At 35.5% G+C, this 20,120-nt stretch overlaps 1 protein-coding gene across 1 annotated transcript in view; it reads left to right on the forward strand.

Moving 5' to 3' along the window:
• LOC110026917 (histone-lysine N-methyltransferase ASHH1) overlaps window positions 1–20,120 on the forward strand; it is a 53,602-nt gene that overhangs the window by 18,880 nt on the left and 14,602 nt on the right. The window contains exons 4-8 of the mRNA XM_020728127.1: window positions 4,662–4,748; window positions 4,906–4,990; window positions 5,266–5,359; window positions 6,783–6,981; window positions 11,996–12,030. Coding sequence (XP_020583786.1) covers window positions 4,662–4,748; window positions 4,906–4,990; window positions 5,266–5,359; window positions 6,783–6,981; window positions 11,996–12,030 — 500 coding nt within the window. The remainder of the gene's footprint in view (window positions 1–4,661; window positions 4,749–4,905; window positions 4,991–5,265; window positions 5,360–6,782; window positions 6,982–11,995; window positions 12,031–20,120) is intronic.

Consider the following 20,120-nt stretch of genomic DNA (forward strand, 5'->3'; position numbering starts at 1 on the left):
CCCAGCCTCTCTCCCTGCTGGCAGTAACTCCAGCACCACTGGATGGTTCTTCTCGATTGCTCCCTTTTCTTTTCTGTAATGAACCCCCACACCAATAGCTTCCCCTACCCCACTATCGTAACAATCACTCAAACCTTCCCCCTCTGCCACCACATCCTTCCACACTGCCACCATATCTTGACAGTTTTGCCCCCACTACTGTCACATCCCATCCGCTCATATCCAAGCCACCTCCACCAAATTTTTTTTTCCTTTATCCTAAATCCTAGCTAAAATCTTGACATAACCCTAACTCCCCCTTGCTTATTTTCAAAACCAGCAACCATAAATTACTTTTCCTACACGCTCAACGAGTCTCCTACTTACTCCTCCCAACTCTAAATCCTAGCCATGCCACCATTGAGATACATGCCCGAGCCTTCCCGGGAGGAGATACGGCGAGGGATCCGCTGACTTCGACAGTGGATTACAGACATGGAAATCCAATGGAAGGCTACCCTCGACCGTGATCCTAAAGGTCGAAGGGGAAACCAAGAAGATCTGAACATGAAGCGAGAAACACAGCGCCAGTTCCTTCCAACTTACTACAGCCAAAAGTTGCAGACTCTAGCTTTCTAAGTAGAGAGACTCATCACAAAGCGACCCTCCTTGCTACTATCCAATGAAAGCAATCCGCAAGTCTATCATTGTCAGGAAATGTTGCAAGTGTCACGGGTTTGGACATGTTGAAGCAGAATGCACAACTAGGGGATTAATTTACTTTACCAATAAGGACGTCATCAAAAAGTTGGGTAAAGACGCCACAAACACTGAAGTTGGTTAGGACATAAATGAGAACCCATTTCTAGTTGACGAGGACAAGATATACTTAGTTTCAACGCTGAGCTCATGGAAGAGACTCCAACCGACTTCATTGTAAGTGGCCAATTCAGTTATGAGTTGGAGTAGTCGAGATCAGACACATGACCCCCACAAACAAGAGAAAGGCAGATATGTTAGATCTATAGACCCTCTTCTGAGTTGTCCCTATGGAGAGAGGTCGAACATGTCCAAAGAGGAGTCATTATGTGTCATGCCTGGACTATTACAATGAGTAGTTCAGATGTTAGATTCAGCTCAGCGGAACACCCATCAACAAATTTTCAAGTGGGTAGGTTGAACCTTTTGAAATGTGCCCTAGAAGCCTAGGGGGATGAAAATTCTTCAATGGGATCCAGGTCCTATTACTGACGAAAATGTCTCTCTTAAGCGATCGCTAGTGAGAGTGACATAGCCTATCATAGATTTCATTCCAAAATTGGGTTCTCTTCACATACTTGCTAATCAACCATCGCATGCTAGGCACGCGAGGTGGAAGGAGATGTCAGATGTAAGGGCTCGAGAGTTGCATTGCGTGAACCCACCTCTATATGCAGCTTCCAGTCAATATGTGCCAAAAGAGGATGACTACCTATTCTACCAGAATGTGTTATGGAATAACAACACCGTCATGATCGACCTACCAGAGAATTTAACGCTGTACCATGAGGGTCCAGGAGCTTGGACGAATGAGGTCGAATCTCCCGGAGAATGACCTGGAGTTTTCCTCCAATAGCTGATCCGGTTTGGCCCATCCCAGTTTAGTTGAGAGAGGGGGATGAACTGGCCCCCTCTCCCATTTTCAATAGGTAGGAATTTTCCCTCTTCATGTTTTCATTTCCCGCCCATCCCTCTTCTATTTATATGCGTTCTTATGCTTTAGGATTTAGTTTTTGTCATATTTTGATTTCAGATTCTGTGTGGACAGCCGCTGATGTCGGGTTTTCCTCTCAAGGCTGTATTCGACGGAAATGGTGGTGCTCCCGCCGTGTCCATTCTCCCCGGTGGTGATCACCTTCCTCTGACTTCCATTGTCGTCCTCCCAGTCATCTCTTTGCTACTGTTTTCCTCCCAGCCATATCTTGACAACAGATTTTCCGCCTAGCTATACCTGTAACTGTTGTCCTACTCAGTCGTAATCCAACCCGCCAGCACCCCTTGTTTCCCAGCTGTTTTCCCTGCCTCCTGTAACGCCAACACTACTGAATGGTTTTTCCCAGTCGCTCCCTTTACTTTTCTTCCGTGAACTCCCACGCCCATAGCTTCCCCTACCCCACTACCGTAACCACTCCCCGCTGCCACCACATCCTTCCACACTGCCATCATATCCTGACAACTTTTTCCCCCACTACTGTCTCATCCTATTAGTGCCCACACACACACACACAAACACCCCCAAGCCATATGCCCGTATACCACTCATAGCCTTACCTTACCTGCAGCCACCCTTTTTTCACCAACACCCCACACCCGCTGCTCTTTCTCCCACCTGTAGCAACCCCCAACTCCAACAATCTCTGCCGCAACCCCACATCTATACTAGCCCTTGCCCACTGTCCATCCAACAACCCAACATAACCCCTACCCCTTCCTAGCCAACCTCCATACAACACCGTTGCTCTCCCCTGGGGAATCGTTTCTTTATTTGTTGTTGTTTTCTTATTTTAAAGAGTCATTGTTGTAACCCTATTGAATTTGAGTAATAATATTTGTGGTTTGGGTTTCTTCCGGTATCAAAATGTTAAAGTTTTAAAAACCAAAAACCAAAATTCATTGTTGAAACTGAACCGAACCAACCAAACTTCATTAGTTCGGTTCAGTTTTTCGGTTTTTACCAAAAAGTGCACAACCCTAGCTCTCTTCCATTTAGTTGCGCTTCATGCTTTGATTTTCGACATTTGGAGGTCGTTGGTGTGGAGATTTATGTCCTAAAATCGGATGATTTCTTCTTTCTATTCAGTTAGCTATACTATTTTTGTTAGTTTCCATTGAGTGTTGATTTACATTTGGTGGATGTGTTTGCTGTGGTGCAATTATGGTGATGCTTTTTTTGGCGTTTGAAATTGGTATTGTGGGGATTGACTGCCTCAACACCCTCTCAAACGCACAATATAACTCTCTGTTATTTATTTTGTTGTGGTGCATTAGTGTTGGCCTGTGGTGGCATTGTGATGATGCGGTTTTAGGCTAGCATAATTGTTGTTATCTTTTTACAGAACATTCTATTTCAGAGCTTCATGTTATTGTGCTTTTGCTGTGTGGCTTGATGTAGGGAGTGTGGTTAGGGTTTGCATCTTTTGTGAAATCAATGTTTAGCTTTTTTGGATGTCAGAATTGCTCCTTTATTTACACATAACATGTTGTGATGGATTGTTGTTGGGAGTGTGGTGCATTGTGTCCATCCTATTATGAATTCACTGTTTAGTTTTTTGGGTTTTTTTAAGATAACATAATTGCTCATGTGAATGCATTGTTGGTTTGGAGCTCTACGCCTTATGCTTTTGCTTTTGTTTTCTTTGAATAGTGGCATTGCGTCCATCCATTTCTGAAATCAGTGTTTAGGATCAGAGGGTTAATGTTTTTGGGCTTTTTTAAAGAAATCAGAAGTGCTCTTGTTTCGACACAGAGCATTGGACTTCATAGCTTCATCTTGTGATATCAACATAAAGTAGGAACAACTATATAGATGATACTTGAAATATTGCATATATGCTAATATGTTGATCACTTTTATGGAAGTTAATTTCTCTCTTCGGTCTTTCCCCTTCTATGCCATTTTATATAGCATATATGTTAATTACTTTTGTGAGGTTAATTTATGATGTGCTTACATTATAGGAATGAGGGGGGCTCGTGGTAGTTCAATATGTTGGTTCTCTCCTCTATTTTAAAATTTATCCTGTAGGATTGATCGTATATGTTGGTGTCCTCTCCTCTATTTTAAAAATTATCCTTTAGAATTGATCTTCTGGCTTTAAAATTAATTTTGTATAATATTAATTGTTCTTATATTTTTATTTTTTATTTTGATTGTTGTGTTACTGTTAAGTGAGATGTCGCTTCTAGATGTAATATTTGAACTCGTAAGTTTTTGAGGATTTTGAATATCTTTTTTATTTTTTTGTATGAGTTATTATTATATTACAACAAATACAACAATATCAGGATAAAAATATTTTCTTTTCATAAGCAGCTGCAACACTGCTACTGCACAACTAAACTAAGCAAATAGACTCACAACTTTTCCGTAGTAGCTTAATCACACAACTGCTGCATGACACCTTCTTCAAACAGCTGTAACTGCCCCGAATGTACCATACCTTTTAATAGGGATCTTGGATGGATTAGGTTTCTTTAATGCATTTATGTTTTCGGATAATTGTTATCGATATTACAGTACTTTACCTAAGTCCCGTGTCTTTATTTTTTTTGCAAGAATTCGAACTTAAGATCTTGACCTCTTATCTTAAAAGGAGAGCCCTTAGGTTTGAATCATAAAAATTAAAAAGAAGGGTAAAGTTTAACTTCTCACTTTTGGTCAATGTTTACTGATCTTGCACAATACTATACGACTTTGTCTTTTATTTTAGTTCTTAAGATAGCTTTCTTATGTCCGTTCAATCTGTATCATCAGCCATAATTTCATAATAATGCGCTGTCCTTGATATTCAAGGAGAATTCTCGACATTAAAAGAAATGCCCCTAAAACAAAGACAGTTCTCAATACTATTGTGGGCACTTCTCGTAGTTTGTGAAAATTTTGTAACCATTTATTGTTAAACCACAAGTTTTTCTTATTGCAGAGGTTTCAGAAATGCCAGTATGCTAAATCAACATTATTTAAGACTGAAGGCCGTGGATGGGGCCTTCTTGCAGATGAAGACATCAAGGTAACCTTTGCCTTTTATTAGCATTAATGCATCTCAAAATTTACCCACAGCCTTCCCGCTTATATTTACTGCTTATTGTAATTTGTGGGTGATCGAAAATTCTCTTTTTTATATTGTTGTTGGGCCTTCAAATGTCGCGATTTCAATTCTAATTCAGGCTGGGCAATTTGTCATTGAGTATTGTGGAGAAGTCATATCATGGAAGGAAGCTAAACAAAGATCTCAAGCATATGAAGCCGAAGGTATTGGCAATCATTAAAGCTCCACTTGGAAAAGTTTTTATACTACTAGCCGTTTAAAATGTCAAAAAGTTCTGTTAGGGTACTACTTTTATATAAACACTTTTGAAAAACTTTTGAGTTTATTTTAGCAGCCGTTGCTGTTTCAGAATAACTTTAAAACACGGCTTTCCAAAAATAACTTTCTATCAAATATGCATAGAAATGAATCCATCAAATGAAGCCTAAATGAATTTCATTTTCTTAAGATTAATCTTTTGTCTCCTCAATTTTTGTAGGTTTGAAGGATGCATATATTATTTCTCTTAACGGACATGAAACCATCGATGCCACTAGGAAAGGGAACCTGGCCAGATTTATCAACCATTCATGGTAATCTCACACGCACTTACATATGCAAGAAAGTTATCCCATGCAATGCATGAAATAATTACAAATTTTTATGGAGTTTATTTTTCCAATCCAATTATTAATGCTAAGGAGAGAATGAATTAATCAAAATTGTATATACTTTTAATATTAAGGTTGATATTGAGTTGTGTTCGAGTTAATTTAGCTTGACTTAAAAATTAAAGTCAATTTGACTTGAGCTAACTTATTCTAGATTGATTAGATTCAACTCAAAATTGAATTTTAATATTTAGGAATCAAAATAGATTTTGTGAGAGCTTCATATGATACAGGTAAAAGCATTTGATTGGCTGGTAAAAATTAAAACTACATCAAAAAAAATGCATAGATTATTCCTCTGTTGAACTGTAAATTGAATGCATGTATACTTTGAATTTGATCTGATTTAAAATATCTTGTCCTTCCATTAAAATCTAGTTTTTTAAGTAAGGAAAAACTATTTTTTATTTATATTCTGTAATATTAGGTTTTAAAAACCAAAGGTCCTTTCTCTTACTACTGATTAATAAATACTTCATAGATTTAACTATAATTTGATGGACTAATAAGTATGGCCTATCACTTTAGATTTTGAGTATGTTTTTTTTTCTTTAACTGAACAAAAACTAAAAAAATTGAGGGAGCTCGATTTTGAATTGGAACTCTCTTTTTGCCTTAAAAGTTGATCCACTCTTAATAGATGAGATGTGGTCAGAGATTTTAGATAAAAATACTAAAATTGCGGGTAATTTGAATTCACTATTAATGCCACGTCTCATAGGATAATTTAAATCTTGATAGAACATGTTCCACAACAACAACAACAACAAAGCCTTAATTCCACTATGTGTGGTCGGCTACATGAATCCCTTTTATCCATGCGTCCTATTTAATGTCATATTTTCATTTAATTTTAATAATTTAAGATCATATTTTCATTTAGTTCATCAAATTATATTTATATCTCTAACTGAACAAAAACTAAAAAAAATTGTGGGAGCTCTATTTTGAAATGGAGCTCTCTTTTTGCCTCAAAAGTTGGTCCACTCTTAATAGATGAGAAGTGGTCAGAGATTTTAGATAAAAATACTAAAATTGCGGGTAATTTGAATTTACTATTAATGCCACGTCTCATAGGATAACATTAATTCTTGATAGAAATGAATTTAAATTGGTAGTATGTTCCATGTGTTACTTAAAATAATACGCTGACTGTCAACATTACTACTTTGTTGCATATAAGAAACTACGCATGTGCTTATAATGGACGGTGGAAGGATTGATGCATGCATGCATGCGAATATCTCATCCTTTCCCTTTTTAGATTTCTTAGATTGTCCTTTTATCTAATAAACCATTTTCATACTCCCCTGACATCTGATAATCTTCTTTTTGAAGAGTGCAGCGGACCAAACTGCGAAACAAGGAAATGGAATGTGTTGGGGGAAATAAGGGTGGGTATATTTGCGAAGCAAGATATTTCAACTGGAACAGAACTATCCTATAACTACAACTTTGAATGGTATGGTGGTACCAAAGTTCGGTGCCTCTGTGGCGCTGCCTGCTGTTCTGACTTTCTCGGGGCTAAATCACGTGGTTTCCAGGTGATTCTCAGTAAATACTATAATTTTAGCTTGAGGATTTTCTTGAACTGCTTGTACTAGTGCTCTGCTTCCTATAAAGGTAAAGCTTAATAATGATTTATGATGAAAAATATGATCCAGTGGAAGGGTTGGGGTAGCTCCAGTGGCAGACAAGAGTAGAGAGAGCTGCCTTGGATTGTTCAGTCACATTAAACATCAATCATCTGATGATCCTGCTAGGAGAGTAAACATTTTTTATTTGACTTTCACTAAGAAAGGTAGAGGTAGACCTAAAAAAAGTTGGACATATTGTATAAATAATGATCTTATTTTGTTAGAATTAAATGAAAATATAACTCTCAATAGGACATAATGTAGAAAATGATTCATGTAGCCGACCCCATTCAATGGGATAAAGGCTTCTTGTTGTATGAAAAATATGATCCAGTGGTGATCATTCGATCATGGTCCATCAAACGTACTAGTTATGGGATGAACAACTTTTTGCTAGACTAGTTAGCAGAATTTACAAGCTATCTTTTTTTTTTTTGCTAGCAATATATTCTTACGGCTATTATTGAGAGTTTTGATCAAATTGAACTTCACTCAGAATTGATACCTTTCAAGTCAATCCATCAATCAAAATCAATTCGATTCCTAGCTAGCTTAAAGTCTTTTTGATGTGACTTGAAAGTGGGTTTGAACCTGAAATCCCTTGGATGGATGAATAAACACTTGAACTATAGATGAATGCGTGTCTATGTACATATATATCTATATATGTATAGGGATATTCTTGATCTTTAAACCCACTTGAGATCGAGTTTGAGTTACTTGCCCCTTTATCATATTCCTACCCTTAGAAAATTTTATCAGTGGTAAGATCCAAACACCAGTAGCCTTTTTGAGTGGTGGAATAGCCAAGGAAGACACATTTGATTAAGTGGGGATCAAGTTTACTATGGGTTAGGTATATGTTCCGAACAGAGGTCATGTACCCAAATATTTTGGAGCTAAAGTGGAGGACCAGTTAGTAGGAAAACATGATATGAAGACCGGATAATGGGTTCCGAAAGTTATGGATTTTTGTTGGAACTCTATTGATGAGGTTGTTGGTGCTGATGATGACATCCTTCCAAAAACATGTAGGGACATTCATTTAAAACATAATAGAACGAGCAACTTCAAGAAGATGTCTATTTTTTCGCTCGGTTATCTCGTTTTGTCGAGGGGTATCCATATAGTAACTATGATGAAGGATACCCTTATCCACTAAGAATTTTTCCAATATAGAGTTAAAGTATTCACTGTCATTGTCGGTCCGAAGGAGTTGAATACTTGTTTTTAATTGGATTAAATTGAAGGAGTGAAAATTTTTAAAAATGACCGCAGCTTTAGATTTATTTTTTAACATATAGACCTAAGACATCCGAGTGTGGTTATTATTTAAAGTAAGAAGCCACTTTTTATTTGTATATCTCACAAGTTGAGAGGGTCCCCATAAATCACTATGAATAAGTGAAAAAAGAGTGAAAAAAGTGTAAGGATGCCGTAGATATGAGACACGTTGATTTATTTTTTAACATATAGACCTAAGACATCCGAGTGTGGTTATTATTTAAAGTAAGAAGCCACTTTTTATTTGTATATCTCACAAGTTGAGAGGGTCCCCATAAATCACTATGAATAAGTGAAAAAAGAGTGAAAAAAGTGTAAGGATGCCGTAGATATGAGACACGTTGATTTATTTTTTAACATATAGATGCTTAGCTAATTGATGAATTTCACTTTTAAATTATGGATTTTTATCAATAAACATCAAGGGGTACAAATGTTTTAAATAATGAAAATTGGAATTACCTAAATAACAATGTAAAAGCATTATTGGACATGTAGTAGAAACAAAAAACTACAATTATGAGACTGAGTGTCAGTATCATCTATGCCATTTTCTTGGAAAAATAGAGTCCGACTACCCGCTTAGAAGTTCCATTCATCCTCCCCTAATGACGATTCTGAAAGGTAGAAACATTAGGGGAAAAATGAGCAACGCAATCAAGATCACATGTTAGCTTACTGACCGATTAGTGGTTGCACTTACGTAAAGGAACGTGTATCAAAGAATCCAAATTAAGCTATGTTGTAAGTACAACCGACCCTTTAGCTGCAATGGAATTACAAGAGCTGCCGACAGTATTAATCTTATCTCTCTTGGAACAAGAATACATCCAGAAGAAACGAGAACTCCCGATCATATAGTAATGTAGTGTACCACATTTTTTTTAATTTTATATCAACTTTTAAGTCATAATATATATTGTGTAATTGACGTAAGTTTTTTGCTGATGATATCTTTCTTTTGGTTTATAGGAAAAACTTGAATTATGAAGGTCTACTTTAGAGTTTAAAGGTCTTCGTTTGAGGGGATCTAAAACTGAATACATGGAATGTAATTTTAGTAGTGGTAAATCTAGTGGTAGGGTTGTAAGAATGGGTGATGCGGGGCTTTAGGCGAGGACCGGTCTAGGGTTCGGTCTAGCTTGTTTGGACCAGCCGGCCCTCAAAGGGGGAAGGCTACCGAACCTCATTTCCTTTTCCCTTCTTCATTTCCCTCCTTTCCTTTTCCCATCCCTTTCCTTTTCCCCTTACTTTCCTTTCATTCCATTCTTTTTTTCCTAGCGCCTTTATATTTTAAAGCCCTTTCCAAATTCTGAATTTTGATTACTTTTATTCACCTACTTAATCAGATTTCCCCTCACTTTATTTTCTTGCCTAGATCTAAAATCCTGATTATATTTGATTATTTTTTCTATTTTAAATATTGCCTAAAATTTGTCCTAGCTTCATTATAAATAAGGGATAATGTGTTTAGAGTTGAGGGTTTTGTTTTTGAATCGGAATTCAACATTGTGTTTTCGCTTTTAAGGGTTGTATCCGACAACAAAATAAGTGCTCCGACTGTAACCCCATCCGAGGTGATGATTGTCTCCGTCTTTTTTACTCCCATTGACTTGCAACCATTCCTTCGTCGCCGCCATCCCCTCTTCTTGCTGCAGTCCCATAAAACAACAAGTTATTGCTTCTGCAGCAACCCACTAGCTCCTCCTACAATCTCTTCCTCCTTGCCGTCACCGCCGCCGCCACCCCTCCCCCCCCCCAAAAAACCCCCACCCCAAAACCCCCCCCCCCACCCCCCCAAACTCCCCTCTTCCCCCTTCGTTGTCCCATTTATTACCCTCCTACAACCTTCCTTTCCTTCCTGTAAAAAAACCAGTCGCAACATCCAGCTCCCCTATGCTGCTGTTACCTAATCACAACCCCTACTCAGTCCTTCCCCTGCATCTCTTGCCACCCGCAACCAAACTGGCTCCCTCCCATTGCACCACGATTCCTTCTCTCATCTGCTCACCTCGCAACCAACTTCTCTTAAGTCCCTCCAACCCCCCTCACCTCGCTATCTAGCAACCACCTCACACCGTCGTCCTTACCCTAGGGTGTTCGTTTATGTTTGTTGTCTTTTATTTCTTGTTTGTAAGTGTCTGGTTTGTAACCGTTTTACATTTCAATATTATAAATTTACATTTTTTATTGTGGTTTGGGTTTTGTCCGGTATGAATGGGTGATCAAATTATTAGAATGAGTGAATCTCTTAGATATCGTGGGTCTATTGTTCAATGTGATGGTGATATAGATGGGGTTGTTATGAGTAGAATTCAAGTTGAATGGCTAAAGTGGAGGAGTGCATTGGGCCCATTGTGTGATAGAAAAGTACCGCTAGACTTGAATGAAAATTTTATAAGATGGCGAGTTTCGCAATGGTTTATGATGCAGAACGTTTGCCTATATAGCAGAAGCATAAAACTAAGTTAAGTGTTGCTGAGTCGAGAATATTTTGGTGGATGAGTGGCTTTACACTTAGAGACAATGCGAAACGAATATATTCGTGAAAGGTTTGGTGTAGCTCCAATGACAGATAAGATTATAGAGAGTCGATTTAGATGGTTTGGTCATGTTAAACCTCGACCATCTGATGATTTGGTTAGGAGAGTAGTTGTTATGGATTTGATTTATTTTAAGAAAGGTAGAGGTAGACATTGAAAGACCTGGGCATATTGTATAAAAAATGATTTTAATTTTTTAATTAAATGAAAATATGACACTCAATAGGACGCAATGGAGAAAAATGATTCATGCAACCGACCCCACTTGTGTGATAAAGGCTTGGTGGTGTTGTGTTGTTAATGAATGTATTTATATATTAATAGTTTTGTAAAACTCATTAACGTTTTGTTTAATAAAAGCATCGTTTTATTCTGTGGTTTGCGCTTTGAAGCAAAAGTAAAACCTTGCACATCACATTGTGCTTTGTGCTTTTATGACACTGGTAAGAGTTTACTTGTCATGCTTGTGAGAGACTAATGTCTTTCTAAGGTGTAAACTATTGTATAAGCATTTGCAAAGTAAAATTTATATGTAAGTTTCTTCTCCAACAATATGTCAGATCAATTGCTACAAAGAACTAATCAACAGAAATCATAATAATAAAGAACTTGAATCAGAAACATGATTGTTAATTGAGGTAGGTTGAGAAGCAGAGAACGTTACTCTGACTTGGTTAATCACACTGATTATCTCTTTTAAACCTTGATCATCAATGATTAACTTGACGTTTTTAACACTTTATACCCTCTTTGACCCTACCTCAACATATACTCAATGATATCCAAAGTTTAAGTTATCAATCAATTCCATAACAAGTGTCAGTTTTCTTAATCATGTTAGTGCTTGCTTGTGTAATTTATAGGACCTTAAATTCTTTCCAAGTGTACCTATGCTATTATAGTCACACCATGTACTTTTGTATTATCTTGTCTGCAGCTGAATGGTGTTTGAAACCTCAGCACAAAATTTTACCATTTTAAGTTTCCTTTATTTTATTATTGTTTCGAGAGCTTCAAGTGGTATTACTCTAAACAATATTTACAATTTTCTCTTTTTGAGTACTCTTTTCTCATTGAGACTACATTCTTTGTAGGAGGCCACCTATCTTTGGGAAGATGATGATAACAGGTATGATTATTGCATTTTTCCCATCATTTTAATCTTTACATCTTGCGTGTTCAAGAAATCCAAATGAAATAAACTTATGGTTTGTGTTGTTAACTTATGCTATGTATTGTTATTAGCAGATGTAAGAGTTGGTTTGTTGACATTATTGAGATTTAAATTTTAATTAATGATATCTAGATATTGTCCAGATGTACTATCATCTGTATATCAACAAAATTTATCTCCATCTAGAAATTTAACAAGTACTCAACATCTTGGTATTAAATCGTATAATGGCCAACGTAAATGATTGAAAAGCAAAGAAGGATTGTAATAATCACTAATCGTATTAAATAGGTTCCATTTTTTAAGATTGCAATGAACAAAAAAGTATTTGATAGATGACATTGTCATCTTAATAGCGCTATACAACTTTTGCAATTTGTCTTGATCCTAAAAATACATGCAAATAGTTTGCAAATTTGAAATTTTTGTATATTGAATCATTAAAGAATTGGTAGAATTATGTATGCTAATTTTTTTTTGCTATGGATGATAGTTAATATGTGCCGATTGAAGCTGATTTGCATATCATTTTAGTAGAATGATGTATTCTAATTCTTATGCTTGATTCTTGAGTTATACCTTTTTTTTGGCTGCTGTTCACAACTTTTGTAGAAGTATAGGACTTATTCTTATCGAGATTTAGCGTAAGCGCGAAACATTTATCCTTGATGATACATTAACTTGAGTGGATTTTGATGTGCAAAGGAAAAAAAAAAAAAAAAAAAAACTTTAGCAGAAGATTAACGAGCTTCCGGTTCAAATTCACACATGGCCTGTTCTTTGGGATAATTACATGTTAGAAGTCATCTAATTGACTAAGCATATCGAAATGGTTGGAATATCAAGTTCACACATCACTTTTGGGTTCTATTGGGAGATAAGGTTGACATAAAAATATATAAAAAATCCTAAACTATGAGAGGCTATGTAACACTCGGTTTGCAATGGTTTGAAAACTGGAATGAAGCATTTCATATACTGGAAATGGAAATGAAGCGTCGAGATGCAAAATTAAATAGAGACGAAAGGAGGAAGAAAGAAGAGAGTGAAAAAGGAGAACAAGAGAAGTGTCATGCGTAACCCTAGCGGTGAAACAGTTGAGATGGAGGGAGGCGTTCAGTTTTGAGGTGTAGAAGGAGAAGATGCACGTCAAAGTCAAAGCCGAAGTCGAGTGAGGGAAGGTTGAACATGTGTACTCAAGAATAAGGAAAACAATGTCACCGTCACAGTGAAGGTGGCCGCCGTCGCAATAAAGGTGCCCATTTTTCACATACGAGAGGCTCGATTTGGTTTGGTGCGAAGGAAGAGGAGCATTGAGTTGGACAAACAAATTTTAGGCGTGGAAGGGAGGACGTCACGTGCGACTTTGTTCAAGGGAGACACATTTAGGTTCTGTGTCAAAAAATAGAGTAGGGAGGAAGGCTCTACATACTGCTCCAACGTGAAGGTGGAAGAAGAGGGGAGAGGTTGTCGAATATGAAAGAGGAAGGCCTCGCGAGCACGAGCAAAGCTTTATTCGTGCAAAGAAGATGAGAGGTGTCGGGGCGAAGCAAACAAAGGCAATGTTAAACTGTTTTTTTGAGCCGAGACAAATTTTGCGTACTGGAGAAGAGCTGCACTGATGTTTGTGTGGTTTTTTTAAGATTAATTATTTAATTGAAAAAAATTTGAGTGTTAACCGTGTTGAGGTAAGTTTTAAGTAGTTTTTTTATATATAATGAATAGCAAAATAAAATTAATTAGCATTTATATAAAGAAGTAAAATGTTAAAAATATAATGCTTAAATAATGTAAATAGATTAATATAAATAAAAAATTAAAGATTAATTTGCCATAATGAATTAATATAATTCAATTTTATTAAAAAGAAAACATGTTTATTGTAGGCAATAAATTAGAGGAGTTGACTTCTAAGTCAAATCAAAAAACAAATCAATTGAAACCATGGTAAGTACTTTTACTTTTAAGCTACGGTAACTTTTAGTTCTTCTAAATCAAATCCATTGATTGTTACTAAGGCCTGATTGCATCATTTTACTATGATTTTTGATGCTCTTTTAGATGTTGGCCATATCATAGTGATGAATTATATTTTTTGAAAGAATAATGTTATGCATTTTTTAAAGGTAGAATTGAATGAAAATAACATATGAATGATATGAACTATATAATATGTTTGTACGTGCATGCTTGACTATGATGAAATTCACCTCCTTGTGATACTATCTAGGAACGCTAAGGTAACCATGCACTAAAATGAAAGGAAGATATTAATATTGATGTACCTTCATTGTTATAATTTTATACGATGCTCTTATAACGCTTGTATCGGCATAAAATAGTATAGACATGTTACTGATATAATAAAATGTATTGAATGTTATAAACTATCGTGAATGATCATATTTGAAAAATAAACTATATAATACTTCTATATTGATTTATAGTATTTTAACTAGCATCGATAACATTCTCTTTTGATTACGTTACTATAGTTTAAAAGTACGAGTATTTACTAGTTTTTTAGTTTACTTTTATTTTAAAGTAACATTACATGTTCAATCATTTAATTAAAAGATAAATAATAAAAGAGAAAATGTATAAAGAAGACGCGAACAACTTGGGCTAAGTTAAAACGTTAATTTGTTTTTTTGTGGCTCTTTCATTTTTTTTAAATTATAAATTGTTAATGACAGAAAATAAATAATAGAAAAACATGATTATCATTGTCTGACCGTCTGTTTTCGTCTTGGTTAATTTCAAGCCTCGGGCCGGGTCATGACAAAAATGGTTATCACTCAACGAAAATTAGGCATTCTTAAATTTTTTTGGGTAGCTCTAACTTAATTTGCATAATGATTAATTTGTGTAAAGTTCATGAATTTCAAGGACAAAATTTTGATGAGGGGAGATTATAATAATTGAAAAATAAATAAAGTAAAATATAATTATTTGGAAATGTCTGTTCAAACTAAATTTCTCGACAATTACTTCTTAAGTGACAGACATCTCACTCGAAAGAGAGCGAGAGATGAAAACGAGTGTTGAAGAAGTAGCAACACAAACACCCTAGTTGGAATGTCGCTTGCGGGAAGTCATCATCGAGAGCATTCTGTGCATAGAAGAAAGGAAGAAGGTCGAGTAGTGCTATCGTGCAGGCGAGAGGTGGGGCATCAATTGCAAGAGGATCACTCACATTGAGAAGGAATAGGGGAAGAATCGAGGGATTCGAGCATCAGGTTTCTAATGGTTCGAAAATTGGAATGAAGTTTTTCATATATTGGAGATGGAAATGAAGAGTCGAGACACATGATTTAAATAGAAGAAGAAAGAAGAGAACTAGAAAGGTAGAGAAGAAGAGAAGTCTCGTTATAACTCTAGCGACAAAACCGTTGAGACAGAGGGAGCTTTTTAGTTTCGAGGTGTGGAAGAAGGAATGAGAAGACACGTGTTGACGCCGAAGTCGAGAGAGGGAAGGTTGAACGCTTGCACTTGAGAAGAAGGAAAATGGTGTCATTGTCACAATGAAGATTAGTCATTGTCGCAGTAAAGGTGCCATTTCTCACATAAGGGAGGCTTAATTTCATTCGGTGAGAAGTAAGATTAGGAGCATTGTGCAGGACAAACAAATTGAGGCCTGAAAGGGTGGACGTCGCATGCACCATGTTCGAGGGAGACCTGTTCAAGTTCTGTGCGAAGAAGGGCTGGAGGAAGGCTTTTCTTGCGGCTCTAACGTGAGGTAAGTTCTAAGTAATTTTTTTTATATATAGTGAATAACAAGATAAACTTAATTAGAAAATGCATAAAGAAATAAAACAATGAACATTTAATGCTTAAATAATGTAATATTAATAGGTAACAAGATTAATATAAATAGAGGAGTAATTTACCATAATGAATTAATATAATTCAATTTTATTAAAATGAATATATGTTTTTTGTAGGCAACAAATTAGAGGAGTCGAGATTCAAGAAAAATCAAAGAACAAATCAATTGAAATCAAGGTGTTTATTCTTAATTTTAAACCATGGCAATTTTTTACTTCTTCCAATCCAAATTCATTGATTGTTACTAAGGTCTGATCGTATCATTTTACTGTGATTTATACGCTCTTTTAGATGTTGGTCATATCATTGTGATGGATTATATTTTTTGAAATATTATTGTTATGTATTATTTAAATTTAGAATTGAATGGAAATAACATATGAACTATATAGTATGTTTGCATGTGTATGCTTAACTATGATGAAATCCACTTCTTTATTGTACTAACGAGGGAACGTTAAGGTATCTGTGCACGTAAATGAAAACAAATATTGAAATTGATGTACTTTCATTAGTACAATTTTATATGGTTCTCTTATGACGACTGTGCATATGTAAAATGCTATAAACATGCTACTGATATAGCAAAACACATTGAATATTATGAGCTATTGCAAATAATCATATCTGAAAAAGTAAATTGTCTAATGCTTTTATATTGATTTATAGTATTTTGACTAGCATGCTTATCGTTTCCTTCTCGCTACATTACTATAGTTTAGAAGTATGAATATTCTCTGACTTTTTAACTCGTCGTTTTAAACTAATATTACAGTTTAATTATTTGACTAAAAGATAAATAATAGTAGAGGAAATGTATATAGAAGACGTAAAAAACCTCACCTGAGGTAAAAATGTAATTATATTATTTTAATTTATTTTCTTCAATAGCTCATTAAGTTTATTTGAGTTATAAAATGTTACTCATAGGAAATGAACAATAGAAAAATATGATTATCATCATTTGACCCTTTGTTCCCGCTTTGGTTAATTCCAAGCTAAAGGAAAGAAAGGAACTAAAGGAAGAATAAATAAATAAAGCATACATATTAACTTGTTTTAGGAATCTCCACTTTACAATTAATTTTATATCAATTGAGTGTGTGAGTTTGTGAGGGCACTTATTTTAAGTTGAAGTTACTTGAGTTTTGTTTTTTACTCTTTTTTATTCTAAATTGCTTTTCTTATATCTGATTTTTTGTATACAATTGAACTTTGAATCCAATAATTAGTTTTATATTGCATAAAAAATTATGTGATCAGTGGCATTGCATACATTATATGCACTTGTTTTTAATTTCACATCACCGTGAATTTTGATTCATTAATAAGTGAATATGAAAATTTGTTTAAACATGTGGAACAAATTGAGCTTATGGTAGATACAATAAAAATTGATGATAATAATGAGTGACTAGAAATCTGAAATTCTGAAAAATATATTTGATCGAGTTACACAAATTAGATGATATTTTTTGTTAACTGGAAGCCTTGAGGTTTCAGATGAACCGACTTAGAAATTCTTGTGAAGGAATTCCCCGTTGTGTTCCTTACCTAATAAGTTCATATGGAATCACGTGGTTGGAGACCCTCTTCTCCTCTAGACGCCTTCAATGATTTAATATAAGTGCCTAATGACGTGCTTGATATGATTTAGGGCTGTGTGTATGAACTTTCATTATTTTTTTGGATTATTAAAATTATGATAAGTGCAGTGAAGAAGACTTATAGCCCTTGTTTTTGGCTTCTAATTTTCTTGCCTGAGAATTTGATAATCTGATATTTTGATGATTTTGCTTTAACAACTTGAGATTTTTTTTTGGGATATATTTTCTATTGTTTTGATATATATCTTATGTTTTATCCTAATTTGGAATGGATATTCACTATTCTGTCTTGCTTTTTGTGACTGACTGGGTAGGAGCATGTAAAGTTCTTTCATTTGTTCCTGATAGATAGTTTATAGGAGCCAACCATGGCTGCTGCCCATCCTGAATTTCTCTTAATCCTTACTATCCCTTTTAGGTAATAAAGCAATTGAAATTTGAGCTTCCTCAATCTCCCAAAAATAACTAAAAAAATAAAAATTAAATTTGAGAAGGATAAATTCATTCATGTTCTTGTTGACCATAAAATAAATAAAAAAAGAGGGGAAAAATAATAAAATAAAAATAAATAAATTAATTAAATCCCTACTTACCTATTTCCGCCTCTTGCAGTCCACGCCCGTTCGTAACTATTCATGCCTCTTGAAGTCCACACCAGTTCGTATCTTTTCCCGCCTCTTGACGTCCACGCCAGTTCGTAACTGTCCCCTCTTGTTCTTAGTTACAAACCCTCGTGAAGGCCTTCATTTGACTCTTCCATGATAAACTCTCCTCTCTCTCTCTCTTGTTTCCACACAATCTCACAGGAAATCCCCTACCCACAACCCTCTTTCACTTCATCCATCGCTTGTCTCAGCAAGATGCAGAGGACACCTCACCTTCTTTGTGATGACTATAGAATTGAAACGTACAAGGACTGTCAAAACTTTTGTTTTTCTCTTCTTCCACTCCGCCTCCCTTTCCGATTCTTTTGTCTTACACTTCGAGGCGGTGGTTTCTTCTTTACTTTGCATGGCAATGCCGAAGGCCTTGTGCCATCCTCTCCTCTGCTTCTGTAAGCCCCATAAATCCTCCACACAACCCTCTGCTCCCCGTCTCTGTATTCGAATCCTCCAGGACAGACCACACCGAAGCCACACAATGTGCTTTCTCCTCGCCTTCATTTGTTTCGCTTCAATTCGCACACAAAAGATTGAGATATCTTCTTCCTTCTTGTTCATATCCTACAAAGCCGAACTCAGCTGCTCCTACCCTACTGCCTTCCTCTTTGTGCTTGCTCTGACAACATCATGCCTTTGTTCTACATGAGAAAGCCGTGAATTGACCAAACCTTCCTCTCCTCTTTGCCACAATTCCTTCTTGCTCAACAAATCTCACCACATCAAACCATCAAAGCCCTTGCCGCTCTCCCCACATCGAAGCTACCAAAGCCCCTCTGTCCTATTTTAAAGCTCACGATCCCATTTGTCCTTCTTGTCCAAATTGCACGCAGCCGAGCCACTCACATTCTCTCTTCTTATTCAAGCTCGAGCACCTAATTGAGCCTGGGCCGAGCTTTTTCTCACTATTAGTGTTTTATATTTTATATTGTATAAAAAAATCAAAAAAATGTGTTGTATTTGTTTATTTCATTGTTTGTCATCGTCATTGTTGATCGCCAACGTCGGTATCATCACTTCGCTCGAAAAGTAATAAAAATGGGTTAATAGGGTAATTTTTATAAGTTCATTCGAGGAAGCTTGAGTGCCCGTTTTTTAGAATTAAGTACCGTTCGGGAAAATTTCATGCTTGTTTGAAAAATTTTTATAAATTTAGGAGATTTAAAATGCCTGTCATGGGAAACACGTGTACCCGTTCTTAGGAATTAAGTACCATTTGGGAAAAGTAAAGTAGCGCACGGGAAAATGCTTCTATATGATTTAGCCTTTCTGCATGTACTACATTGAATGTCTATTGTGTATTTTAAGGCCGTAGGTTATGTACTCAATTTTTGTTGCCCGATCGCCTTGTCTTACAATGCTAACCAACAAGTTTTTTGAGATAGTTGGTAAGACTGTAAGACTGTCATTCTCCCGATGCACCTAATAGGTGTTAATGCCAAGAGGCTATCTAAATTTTGGATGATTTGGATTTGTAACTAACTTAAAATCTTGGAATTTTTGAACTTATAAAATAATGTAGAATCCGGATCATCTGAATTTTCAAATAATTTGAAAAATCGAGCTTTAAAATTTAAACTATAAGGTTAAAAAAATTATGGGAGTTAGATTTTTAAAAATTAGGCTCTTAAAGTCCTAAAAATATTTAAAATTTTAGGCTTTTGAAATGTATGCTTAGTAAGCTTAAAAATATTTAAAAATTTGAGTTTTAAAATTTAGGCTATTAGGGTCTTAAAACTATTTGAAATTTTGGGCTTTCAAATTTAGGCTCCTAAGGTTCAAAAATAATTTAAAGTTGAGGATCTCAAAATTTGTAAATCTTGTTGTCAGATTTGCAACGTGTCTGTTAGCGAACATGATGACTCTTCTAAAGCTCAAAATGAAACTTTGTCTGCATTCTAAAGTTCTAATGTTCACTTAAAAAATTTCAAAAGTTTTGAATTTAATTCAT

Source organism: Phalaenopsis equestris, unplaced genomic scaffold, assembly GCF_001263595.1.
Source record: "Phalaenopsis equestris unplaced genomic scaffold, ASM126359v1 Scaffold000403, whole genome shotgun sequence".
Taxonomy (NCBI): Eukaryota; Viridiplantae; Streptophyta; class Magnoliopsida; order Asparagales; family Orchidaceae; genus Phalaenopsis; species Phalaenopsis equestris.